Source organism: Phocoena sinus, chromosome 7 (genome assembly GCF_008692025.1).
Source record: "Phocoena sinus isolate mPhoSin1 chromosome 7, mPhoSin1.pri, whole genome shotgun sequence".
In the NCBI taxonomy this organism is placed as follows: Eukaryota; Metazoa; Chordata; class Mammalia; order Artiodactyla; family Phocoenidae; genus Phocoena; species Phocoena sinus.
In genome coordinates, this window is record NC_045769.1 from 60,615,156 (window position 1) to 60,629,000 (window position 13,845).

At 41.2% G+C, this 13,845-nt stretch overlaps 1 protein-coding gene across 1 annotated transcript in view; it reads right to left on the reverse strand.

The window, feature by feature from the left end:
• The window catches only part of RAPGEF4 (Rap guanine nucleotide exchange factor 4), a 337,054-nt gene that overhangs the window by 32,252 nt on the left and 290,957 nt on the right, over positions 1 to 13,845 (reverse strand). The window contains 5 exon segments of the mRNA XM_032638316.1: positions 594 to 740; positions 1,900 to 1,978; positions 2,183 to 2,213; positions 2,965 to 3,053; positions 4,796 to 4,946. Coding sequence (XP_032494207.1) covers positions 594 to 740; positions 1,900 to 1,978; positions 2,183 to 2,213; positions 2,965 to 3,053; positions 4,796 to 4,946 — 497 coding nt within the window.

Genomic DNA, 13,845 nt, shown 5'->3' on the forward strand with positions numbered 1-13,845 from the left:
CTGGGAAAGGAGGAAAACCATCATCAGCTGGAAAGGACCAGCCTATGGCCACCTCCGACTTCAGACTTGTGAAAACCTACAGCCTTTAGCTAGAAAAGCCAGGTGCCCTCTTAGGGCCCACGTTTCTCAGAGCTCCAAGGTCTTAAGCTTTTTTTTTTTTTAATTGCAGTACGGTTGATTTACAGTGTTGTGTTATTTCAGGTATACAGCAAAGTGATTCAGTAATACATACAGACACAGATATTTACATGTATAAATTGTTTTTCAATTCTTTTCCATTATATGTTATTACAGCCTTAAGCTTTTTTGTTTAGGGTTTATAGGGAAAGAACTCCAGGCTGCCATGCACACCAGAGACCTCAGTTCCAACTGCCTCGGATAGATCACTTCACCCTGTTCTGCTTCACAGTGGTTACCTACAGGATAGGGGATATTAGACACTAGCCCAGCCCGCCTCTGACCACTTTATTTCTGTTATTTTGGGGAGCATACACAGCACCTATCTGTCCCTTTGGATCAGCTTGGAAGGGCCTCGCTAACTTCTGGCAGGGTTCTGTTTGGATGGGATATTCTGCTTTGCAGAAGGCGGTTACCTCCTCCGGAACTCATCTTGATGATGATCAGGCCTTCCCCAGAGCCTAGTTTGTCGGCAACTGCGCTGAGGACTTCCTTCACCGAGGCAGCCACCGGCACCCGGATGGTTGTGTAGGTGTGGTCCGTGCAATAGACTTTAAACAGAACTATCGGGAAGGCAGCAACAATAAGATAAGTTGGTCTTGTGAGTTCTTAAAAAAACAAAAGCTATGCAAAATGTTTAGACATGCTCCAAAATGTGCACCATCTTGCCATTCTTAAGATTTGTATTTATTTGTACTCATTTATGCCCATGCCTGCCCCCTTCTAAAACTTCTTACCTTAGCGTTGGTCTAAGAAAAGTCCATGACTGCCAGCTCCAGTTACAAAAACCACAACAGATATTTGTGAAAAACCCACACATAGGTCATGCGAAACAATGAGAAGTATGTTTAGGCCAATTTTCTGGGTCTGCCTTTGTCTGTGAGCCTCTTTTTCACAATACCGGGAGTGCTGTGTTGTAGGCGGATTACTAGATTCCCGCAGCCCGGCGCAGTGGTGGGGAGCCAACATTAACGCCTCTGCAAACAGGAGTGCTTCCGCCTGGGGCCATGAACATTTGCTGACATGGCTGCTCACTTGTTCCCTGGTTTGTGTACTCGGAGGCCAGGCCAGGTGGCATGGGTGGTACTCAGCTCTCAGCAGACCCCTATGTGGCACCCAGACGCTCAGCTCTGAACACATAGATCTTGAAGGCAATTCCAGCTCCTGTAATTCTGGAGTTTGGGGCACCGCTAAATTACAAGAGTCATCTGTGGCTTAAGATGAAGATTTTATCATGATCATTCATCTTATTTTGGTCGTGATTCTTTGGAGAAATCTTAACCAAGCAAACAATAACAGCCAGCATCTCTGCCTCCGTGATGGCTGCTAACGAGGTACTGCTCAGGGCCAGAGTGCTCTCCCTGGGTGGGAGCCCTGCTCTGCAGGTGCCCCTGGCGCTCCACCTCGGCGAGGCATCTGCAAAGCGCCAGCCACCCTCCTGCCACGTTGACAACGGGTGCGTGAGATAATCTTTCTCTCCTTCAAGGAGAGGTAGCAGCGGGGGAGAGGCAGAATCAGGGGAGTGTGAACAAGCGCCCCAGCTCCAGGCACAGAGTTCAAGAACATAAATAACTGGAATGCAAACGGGCACCTCCAAGCAAACCATTTGGAGTACACAGGGACAGCCAAGAAAAGCTATTCTGTGGGCCCAAGGGGTGATTCCCAGGGGGGAGATTTTATTCTGACTTTCAATAATCTGCACAGGTTGGAAGACATTCTCACCTTCATCAGAGCCACGGATAGGCTGGCGCTTCTGGGCTCTGTCATCCCCTGTGTTGAACTGCTGCAAGAGAACTTTGTGCTGTAAAAAATAATAACAGCAGCAGCTGTCATAAGGAATGAATGACAAATGCACGTTTGCAACTCAGAGGACACACATCTGAGCAGCAGAGTCGAGAAGTAAACATATTTTGTCTTTACAAAGTAGCATATTGCAATGTCATGTTTCTGGAGAACTGTCATTCTACAGGGCACAGTTAGAGAATCCTAATCCGTTGCCACTTACCTTCTTTTGCGGAGCCTTTGCATCTTCTGAACTACGAGAAATAGAGAAAGCACGTTATTTGATACTGTGGGTACTATTATTTTAAATGGCTTCATTTGCATATAACTTTAATCTTAACATTAGAAAATGAAACCACAGCATCCCTTCAGGAGGCAACACGAGCCTTCTGATTTTAATACTAAGAGGCCAAGGCCCAGAGGAGACAGCTAAGAGATCAGCTTTTGTCACAGACAGATCCCTGGTCGAACTGATGAGAAAAGCCAGAATTTCTTGATCTCAAAGTCTGTTCGGTAGCCAGTATTTAATCAACGGCTCGAAGAACAGCGTGTGAAAACCTTCTGTGTTGCCACCGAGAGGACACAAATATTCACCACCAACAGCACAGGCAGCCAAAAGTGAATTTACCACGTAAGTAATTCTCCTCAAACTTTCTTTAGGTGCCACTGACCACTTTACTACTGGATTCACTGCCTTGAACCAAAGGGACCCGAGTTTATTGAGTCAGACACTCAGAGAGGATCTCTGGCTCCCCAGGCTCTCTCTCGGCGGCCATCCGGCACAGAAGGCAGCTAAGCAGACTCTCTGTCCTTTTGTTAATCTGGCCTGACGGCGCCTCTTCACCCGACTCTCAGATTGCTCAAATCAGAATAGCGTATGGTTGTTGACAAAGCATCTTTCACCTTTTGGGAGGTGGGCAAAGGACCTCCTGGAAGATGATGTGATTCAGAGGCAGCAGGCACTTACTTGATGAAAGCACACCCCAAAGCCAAGCCCTTCCTTACATTTGCTTGACAATCTTCTCCAACTCGGGCAGTTGCTCCTTGAGGGCAGCAATCATCCGGGCATCATCTGATACAGACACATAAAACTCCTGTAATTGGCAAAGGTCACAGGCTTTTAACAAGAACTGCAAAAGGGACGTAATTCTGTAAAGAGCAACAAAGACGTGTCCCTACGTCATCTGCCTCACTAGCATCTCCAGACCATGGTTTCATGGACTGGGGACAAAGAAGTAAAGAGAACGTTACGGCATGCCTAAATTCACAATTGCAAGGGGAGAAAACATTTTGGAAACTGATGGTGGTGATGCTTGCGTTACACGGCGAACGTAATTAATGCCACTGAATTGTATGCTTAAGAAAGATTAAAACAGCAAATTTATGTTTGATATATTCTACCACAATAAAAAAAATTTAAAAAATTGAATTGCAAATGAATTGTTTATATGATATTTATACCAAAGGCAATGCAATGCAGTGTTCTGGAATGGGTTATTTTATAGTCTATCCTTTAAGAGCACTGTTTTCACCTCAGTGTTTTTTTCAGGGAAATTTTAATATTTATTTTGAATATTATTTTAGTATTTGTTGTTTAATATTTACCACTGGTCGCGGTTAACTGTTGGTGGTAAAAGTACAGTCGTGGTTTTCAGCACTGAACTGAAATTCTGCTGAGTTCATGTCACCAACTCAGGACTCTTCACTGACATCCTGGGAATGGTCCCGCCCACTGTGCAGCAGCAGCCGTGCCCTGCTTTGTGCAGGAGCGGTGGCCTCCCCAGCAGGAGCTGAGAGCTGTGGCAGTGGCAGCTTCACACCACTTTGGCTCATCTGTAAAGTGGTCCTTTACTCGATGCAATGGGTAGAGGCCATGACCCAATGACCCAAGCTACTATTATTCCTCTACATTTTCAAAATCCTTTATCCCACAGCCGTGAGGGACTCTCATCGTCCACCTTTCCTCCCAGCCTCACTTCTCTGCCTGCCAAATGACATGAGTAAAAAGGAGAGAGTGGGGACGTTTCTTTTGGATAATTCATTCTTGAACAGACAGACTGATAAGGTTTGAAACAGAAGCCACACTGCCTTTTGCCTGCACAGGAGTAAGGTCCCCATCTCAGATTCGGAGGACAGAATGAGTCATCAAGGATTAAATGCCCAGGTTCAATGCTGTAACTTGGGCTGGAGCCATGGGAAGGAAAACGGGAAGCTCAGCTTAAAGCAGTGTTTACAAAGTAAATCGTTTCCCTTCAGAACTACCTCGTGGCCCCAGGAACTTCCTCAGTAAAGTTATCTGCTTCTCCTCTACTCAAAAGTATCCACCATTTGATCTAGTAATCCCACTGCTAGGAATATAACCAAGGATAGAACAACTTTTGGCACAAAAGTGTTCACTACGCTGTTATTCCTAGGAAGGTAAAAATGGAAATGATGTAAATATCCAATAATATGGGAACAAATAAATGTATCTGTGGCGGGCCATTAGAAAGTTTTATTAGAAAGACTCTACTGACATGGAAAACTCCTTACATCAAGTGGAAAAAGCAGCCTGTAAAATGATGGGTACTATGTGATTACAACTACGGAAAATATAACAGAGAAAATAACCAAATGAAGATACATTAGAATGCTACTTCCAGTTATTGAATTACAGGGGCAGGATAATGGATGATGCTTTTCTTTACTTTCCTTATAGTACCTTTCTGATGAGAGAACACGTTAACAGAATCTAGAATCGGCAATTACAGTCCCTCCAGGGAAGCTGCCATGCCTATGGGTAGTCCCTGCATTGTAGGACAAAGGTGCATTCTTGGCAGGGACGACCCCCACGTACCTCCAGGAAAGCCATTGCCACATCATCCTCTTGCAGGACGTCTCCATACATGGCGGCCCACTGCAAAACCAGGTGGATGACTCGCCTCTTATTGTTGAGGGCATAATCCATTTTCTCCTGTTCTGTACCTTGTGAAGGCTGTGCGTGGTAGGTGCCAAGGAGTCAAGGAAGATATTTAGCCATTCACTGTGCTACTTGCAAAGATAGGGTGACAGATCCCAGCTTCAGAAAGCCTGCCTCCTGGACTACTGGAAAACCTTCCTTAGGCCCTCAAGAAGACCCTCACCTGCACACGGGTTCTGGACCAGATGCAGACAAACCCAACTGGCTTTGCCTTGATCGCTGCCCAAAGAATTAGACTTGCATGGCTCCACTTGGACTTGTGTGTTGACAAGGATTCTTGTTGCGCCTGGCTCCGGCTCTCATCACATTCCCTGCCTGCCTGCTGCCCTCCTTCACCTCTAGGGCTGGTAATGCTTCCTGCTGTTGCGCCTTGCCACCTCTTGTTGGCTCCCACAATTCTGGACACATCTCTACAATCCTTCATTATATGTGCTTCAGTTAAACACTTACGAGTGGCATCTAGTCCTGCTGGAACTGTGACTGACACAAAAAGCACACGGGAAGGAAGTGAGGCTGAGGTAGATAAACTCACCCAGGGTTAGGACAAGGAAAGGTTCCTGCTGTATCCGTCTTCCGGTGAGGGACTCAGACACAGTTTTTTTTAGACACAGTTTTTATACCATCCTTTTTTCTCTTGCTCAGAACCATTACTTAACTCTTATTGGCTTTTTGTGCGTCAGTGGTTAGTCATCTTAACTATAGATTCCTTGAGGCTTGGGGTAACACGTTATTTTTCTTGTATTCCGTACCATGCCTAGCACAGTGACATTTACATAGAAATTTTATCCATTAATACAACAGATACCTGATTGAGTGTCTACTGTATGTGTCTGGTGAAGGTCCCTGCTCTCAGTTTACATTCTTCTGTGGATTACAGTAGGGAAAATGTAGTATGTGATCAAGAAAAATTTTAGATTAGACATACTGTTCCTTTTTCAGTGATTTATAGTACATATTATAGACGATTCATTCATAAAACAATTTCCTTTTTATCACTTACACTGTAACTTGCACGGAGAGTACCTCAGTTAAGCCCTACTTTATAGTCTTGGGATGAAAACATCATTCTTTCTACAAGTGAGCAAGCCGACAGTAAAGGAGTGTGAATGGCCAAGATTACACAGTGAGATTGTAGAGCTGGTTTTTAAATCCAAGACTCCTAATTGCAGCTAGTTTATTCTGCATTATACAATATCCCTGTGCCTCACACCTGGCTACAAGACTGGGCATGTCTTAGCTTACGACCATGACTTAAAAGGCACTGTAGAAAACTGTCTTGTGGCAGTGCTATGCTTGGGAGCTAAACCAGTCCAGGGCCTTTTCTAAAGGGACTATAAGTAATCATGATCAAGGTAAGTGACAGAACTTTAAAGCAAAGGTTTACTGCATGTAAATGGGTTGCAAAATGCTTTCATCAACCCGAGCACGGGATTCATAAAAAAGAAAATTGCTTCAACCTGTATTGCTACAATTCTCTTCGAGCTTACAATAAAAAAGGGAAGAAAGATCACTTTCTGTGAAAATTCTTTTTTTTTCTGATTAACCCTTTGGTCGCCTTGCTGGGATGCACACATAACTCAGTTTTTCTTTCCAAAGAATTGTAATGCTGGGCACTACATTTTAAGACTATCTTTTAGGGTACCTAGGAGCATAGTCAGTGCACATGGTGGGTACCAAGCGAGTAATTCTTGACTGACTGAAAAATACGTACTGGTTCACTCATAAGTCAGTAAGAGAGTGAGAGAGAGAGAGAGGTTCTTTCCTACTTGTATGAGGCTGAAATGGTTTGAAATATCTAGTTGATAGTAAGTGGATATGATTCTAACTTTCCAGGTTATCCCGACTTGGACTCAAGGAAGCAATACACATGCTTGTATGTTGCATCCAGAGGCACCAGCCTGCACACCTGTGGCTAATCTATAGGGCCCCTAGTGTAGGATGACTAAATTGTCATTGTCTCTGTGGGTCAGGACACAGATTTTTCTTGTCTTCTCTTCTGCTGGGGAAATCTGTCTTTTGTGTACAATTAAAAACACACGATTGCAAGGATTAACGTGATTAACACTTCAAATATGGGTCGGGGCTCTACAGTTTATACTATAAATATACTCAAGTGCTTACATGATCATGTATATGCTCTCCACAAACCTGAAGGGTAAATATTTACAGATGAGGAGACCGAGGGTCAGAGAGGAGATCTGCCCAAGGTTGTTCAGTGAGTAAATGGCAGGGCTTACAAATCCAGGCAGGGCTCTTATGGCCACGCCTGTGGCCCAAACAGTGGCAATAGTGACTACACCACTGGTGCTTGGGTTCATGAAATTATTACCAGTAATTGCATCTGGGAAGCAGAGATCCTAATGGGAAAGGAGATTTCTCCTCCTCTCTCTCTTTCTCCCTCTCTCTCTCATCCGTCCTTCCTCCCTCCCTCCCTCCCTCCTTTCTCTTCGTTCCTTCCTTTTTGGAACTTTTTGCTGAAGTTCCTAGTTTCCTAGAGCTGACTCAGCATGTCCAGTCCCGAAACCAAGGGCTGAGTGCCCCCCCACTCTTCACGTATAGCTCCACAGCCTCCTGGGAGCTAGAACTGACTGAATCCAGAGGGAGTAGGAAGAGGCTTTCTCTTTTTTCTCATGAAAGTTACGAATCTTTACCTCTGGAAGAAACAAAAGGAAGCACTGATTTATTTTCACAGAGTCTTGCCTTTCCCCTTTCCAGGTGTTTTATTCACTAAGGTGGAGTCGGGAGTCATAGTATTTTCAGAGCTGAATCTAGGCACGGGCTCAAGGATTCGGCCCCGCCACAGGCATTACACCATTCCAGCCCTCGACGGGCTGCTGAATCAGATTCTCAGGGGACACAGAGGAGACTCTACATGTAACTGATCTGCCTGAAATGGTCCCAGGGGAGGTGCTGGGGCTTCTATTTATTCCCATAACAATCTCCCCAGGTTTTTAGAATATTATGTGATTTTTAGATTTATTTAACTCCTACAAAAAGAAGGGGAAAGAGAAGAAACCTATATTCCCTTCAGAAAGCAGCCAAAGAATAAAGAGCATCCCACCAGGTCCCTTGTCTCAATAGGATGTCAAAAAATGCAAGCTAACAAGAGTAACATTTCAAATATAGTATTTGTAAATTCACACACATCAGAAAGGTTGCAGAAACCATTACTTTCTGTGGCTAAAGCTGGGCTAATAATGCATGAACCATTTGATGGAGAAAGTCCTATGTGGAATAAAAATCTAACTCTTCTCCAGCACAAATAACAGTTTAGAAAGGATCATTAATGCATACCACACACATTTTTAACATACGAAGAACACCATCTGAAATACATACTTAGCTAATGTCTGTTTCAAGAGTGGGTTAGTAGAGAATATCAAACACATAATAATCTAATGATTTTGTCATATGATCAGGAAATACTTGTATAGAATAAGGTCATGACTCGTGATATCATGACAGCTGGGTTCTGGTAAGAAGCAATATGGCTGCTTGAATTCATGGGAAAAAGTCACAGAAAGATAACATGGTTCTGGTATTTGATTCTGGTAGCTCAAGAAGTGCTAGTTTAAAGTCTGGAAGAGAATCTGGAATTATTCCCTTAATTGTTACTTTTAACACAATTAAGAAAAGGCCATAGTAGTCCAAGTGGCCAAACTCATCAGTCATATACTGAGTTGATTTCAGATGATTCACAGAATCATAGAATCTGAGCTTTATCTCCTTCAACTCCACCATTTTTAGAGGTAAGGGAACAGGTAGAATGAGGTGGAGTGATTTTTCTGAATTTATCAATGGAATTCTTCCAACTAGAACTCAGCTCTCTTACCTCCCGCCCCAGTGCTCTGTTGACTTGTTTATGTTGTTGTGTTTGTCTAATATTATTATTTCTTTATCCAAACATATACCATGCAGCAGAATTAGGTAACCTAGAAGTTTGTGGGATTACAGGGAAATCCATGTGAGATGTAGAACTGATCCTCAAAAGCCCTCAAAGAAGACAAAGCACATACAGAAAACCAAGAGTTAATTGTTGCAGCCTTGACCATCTGAGAGTCAGCGAAGCAGGATCCCTCATGTCTGAACTAGACCCTCTCTGCTATATATATTCAACCAGTTCTCTTGTCCAACGTCTGTTGATTTAGAAAGCAGTGGCTCTCCACTCCTAATCAGACCAGATATTCTTAAACTACTGATGATTCAAATCCTAATTTGAGGTTTCTCATTATGGTAATATGACTTTTCACCATCCAAGAGCATTAAATAATCCTTCAGCAACATAGATGGACCTAGAGATTATCATATTAAAATGAAGTCAGACAGAGAAAGACAAATATCATATGATATCACTTGTATGTGTAATCTAATAAAAAGATACAAATGTGCTTCTATACAAAACAGAAATATACCCACAGACATAGAAAACAAACTTATGGCTATCACAGGGGATGGTGGGGGGCAGGGGGAGAGATAAATTAGGAGTTTGGGATTAACATAGACACACTACAATGTATAAAACAGATAATCAACAAGGACCTACTGTATAGCACAGGGAACATACTCAGTATCTTGTAATAACCTATAATGGAAAAGGATCTGAAAAAGAACATATATATCTATAACTGAATCACTTTGCTGTACACTTGAAACTAACACAACATTGTAAATTAACTATACTTCAATAAAAAAAGAAAACAAATTCAAAAAACAGAATCCTTAACTGCAGGAACCATGTCTTAAATTCAATGTGAATCTCTACATTTCCTAATCAAGGACTGGGCACGCAAACATAAAAAGCCTCAAATGTTCACCTTAAACTATTCAGTGACACTGTCTGGAGTGCTACATATAATAGAATATTCTTTAAACTGTTTTCCCCCCAAAATATCACAGCTCTTTAAAACTCTTTATTATCTAAATTACCTGAAATTCCATTTTGTCGAGATATCAAATGCAGATCATAGATACATTCTAAACAAGTTCATATTCAATGTTACCAGGTTGACCAAGTCTACAGTAAATACCAAAATCTGGTACATCTTTTAAACAGAACCTTTTAGTTATTGGGTCTTTAGTCTATAGGACCACAGCCTTTCAGAATGACTGAATCTTTATTGAACTGGACCAGCCCCTTTGACATCATATAAACATGGATGAAGACAAATTGGATCTGTTTTCAGTGAGGTATTAGGGCTGAGAATCAGAAGAGGTGAAGGCCACAGAGTCTTTCTACCCTGCCAACAGCAGGTTTAATATTCCACTGAGGCATTTTTCCTCATGCCGGCTCTGCCGTTCAAACACTGTAATTATTTTCATATATTTTTACCTAGTTATTATCTTACTCACCACAGGCACCTGTAATTTTTCTGTATTTTTTTTTTTACTGCTCATTTACTTATTCTTAATTCAGCTAATAATGGTTCCATGTATTAAAATTATCATGGGGAAAGTAAGTGAAAACCTCCTAGGATGTAGAGGCAGCAGATTCATTACAGCCTACAACAGGGAATAAAATATTATGTATACTTTTTGCAGTAAGTACATGCTAATTATGCAGCTATTTATAAAACACTTATCAACATTCAAACTGATACTCTTCAATGTTGTTGTTTTTTAAAACCCTGCTTTGCATACAAGATCTCTGCTTGAAGCTGAAAACAAACTTTGGGGGTCATCTGCCCACTGACTAGACAAAGCTTTTGCACGTTATTTTATGCCATATTCCCCTCATGATGGTACAATCATTTATTTATAGGGGGCAATATTTACACAGGGCTTTAAGGTTTATAATGTATTTCCCACACACAGCCTTATTTGATCTTCGCAAAAACCTGGTGAGGTGGGTAGGGCAGGTATAATTACCCCTATTGTATAGATGGGGTACAGAGAGGTTAATTGCCAAGTTAAATATAGGTTTCAAGACGCAGGTCTTAAACACGGGTCTTTTGACTTCAGAGCTCTTGCTTTTCCGACTGTAGTATGGGCCTCTTTACTACTCTGCTTGACTTTGTGGAGCCTCCCCACATCCTGAGCACCAAGTCTACTCCTTCCTTGATGCAGCATGTGCTTGGGAATGCAAGTTCTGGAATTAGACCACCTGGGTTCATCTCTTGGCTTCCCCACTTATCAACTGTGAGACCCTTGGTCAGTTAACTGACCATTTAGAGCCTCAGTCTCTCCATCATCAGTAAACTTCATAGGACTGCTGTTAAGAAGGAGATGAGGCAATACTGGTAAACCGTGTAGAATGGCATCGGAGACATTAGGTACTCAGTTAAAGGTTATCGATTATCATTATCGCTGATCCACCTCTGGAAATAATACAAAATCTTTAAATGGATGGCTTTGGAAGTTTTCATAAGACCAGGCATTTCTGAGTTTAACACTGTGATGCTATTCCTACCAACACAGCTGCTCTTGTGTTTGTGTGCACCTTCCTTATTGCTTATTGTGTGTAACCAATCCTTATTGCTGATCTATTAACTTGGAGCTCACATGAGCTCTTCCTGCCTCCCATTTTCTCGCTCAGGGTATTTTTTTTCCTCACTGATTTTCAGACTTCTCTGCATTTTCAGAAGCCTTTAGTTCTTGGCTATTCTTTTTAGTTTTAGTCAGGGGTTTGTACTCATAGCAGAGCAGTTAGGACTTGGCCTAATGCAACAATTGCTTGGGTTCAAATATTGTTCCAACCCTTACTAGTATGTAACTTGGGACAAATTATCTGCTCAGTCTCGCTTCCTTAATGCAAAAAGAGTACACATCTCACAGTGTTGACATGAGGCTGAGAAAATGTATATAAAATACTTTGTAGAATACCTGATAATACAGCCATTTTCTCTGAAAGAGGATACCATGTTCGTATCATCATCAAACCAAGCCTTCCTTATTGGAAATAAACTCTGAAATTGCATATCTGCAGAGATAAATTGTTCTTATAGTGCCACATGGATCAAACACTTTTTGGAACCAAGTAAAGGACTAAAATGGTAAAATTTGGCTTCAACAAAATTTAAGCTGACAATCTTCCTTACAAATGCCAAGAATATTCCTAAAAACATGGCTTTAAGAATCTGATGCTCTTCTGTAAATCTTGATTTACCAATTTTGGTAATTGTTCCTCTTAGAGAACCCAAGTCAACTTATAAAGAGAATACCCCCAGGTCATTTTCACAGAGAAATAAAAGATGGAGACTCTGCCTTTTCAGTAAGGAAAGCTATTGTGTTTACTTTGTTTCTGTATAAGGGACGTCATACGTACAAAGGCAGTTTTAGCTAAAACTTAGTGGCAAATCTGTATTCCATTTTTTCTTTTTAACTCAAGAAACTAAATTATTTCCACGCCAGAAGCATAAAATTCATGTTCAATACTAAGCCGAAAGAAATTAGGATACTAAGAGAAAATATTTGACCAAAATTATTGCTGTATTTAAATTTTTATAAATTTAAACCATTTATCACTTAAGGTTCTTTCAGCTGAAGTAACAATCTGTTCGAAACAACAGATTGTTGTTTAGAACAGATAGTATTGTTGTATGTATTTGTTGACATAACAGAGACTCTGTCGGTAGGGTAAGCTTCAGGATTGGTCTAAGTGCAATGATGTCATCATAGACTTCATTTTTTCCCTGACGCTCAACTCATCTCAGCTTTGTCATAGGGCTTATTCCCCTAATGGTTGTAGGACGGCTGCCACAGGCAACTGGGGCAAGAGGCTGCCTGTTCTTTCTTTTTTATTAAAGTATAGTCGATTTACTATATTGTGTTTGTTTCAGGTGTACAGCATAGTGATTCAGTTATTTTTTTCTGATTATATTCCATTATATGTTATTACAAGATACTGACTATAATTCCCTGTGCCATATAGTAACTCCTTATTGCTTATCTATTTTATGTATAGTAGTTTATATCTGTTGATCCCATACTCCTAATTTGTCACCGCCCCCTTTGGTGACCGTGAGTTTGTTCTCAAAGTCTGCGAGTCCGTTTCTGTTTTGTTCCTGTTCTCTTAACTGCTTTTTACTCAGAAGCCCCAGGAAGCCTCTCTTTGAATCTCATTGGCCCTGTCTACATTGGGCCTGCAATGTGAGAGCCAATCACGGTCAAAGGCAGCCAATTACCATGACCAGCTAGACTGACCACCTGACATGGCACTGATGGTGGGGACTCAAATACAATGTCCATTGCAACTGGAATTACATTAATGCTACACGGAGTTCCTCCAAACATCTGTTAGTATATGCGGAATCTTAGGTGGTTATTTGGCTTCCGAGTGCCTTGTAAAATGTAAATAAATATCATACCAGTGCCTTTTTTGCCTCACATGTGGGGGCTGGTGTTGGAAAGATAAAGTAAATGATGTGAAAATGTTCTGAATCAAAGATACGTTTATTAAAATTCAAAATAATATTAACTCAGTTGTGATCACTTAATTGAAGGCTTGCCAGCATTTGTACAGACAAAAAGAAGGCAGAGTTTAACCATAAAAAACACAAAATTACAACAATAGGACAGCAATAAACATCAAAAGCGTTAAAATATTCCGTATTCTTTGCTTACATTTAGAAACTTAAAGTAAGGAATATATGTGGGCAAAGGTTTAGCTGGAAGGATGCTGATTCATCCCACTGTGTTTGCTATAGGAAAAAATGTGGAGATAATCCAAATATTCGATAGGAAGAGGCTAAGAAAAATAATTATGACATATCTACCATATAATATTGTGAATCAATAAAAATGATAACATGTTATTCTCATGCATCCTCGTCACCTTGTTGCCCAGCACAGTATAACATTGTAAGTGTTCAGTGTTTGTGGAATTATCTGGAAAAAATGATGTAGTTTTATTTGTATATACTGATTTGAAAAGATATCCACAACATACTAAGTGAAGAAAACCATATTTTTAAAAACCATATACAACATAA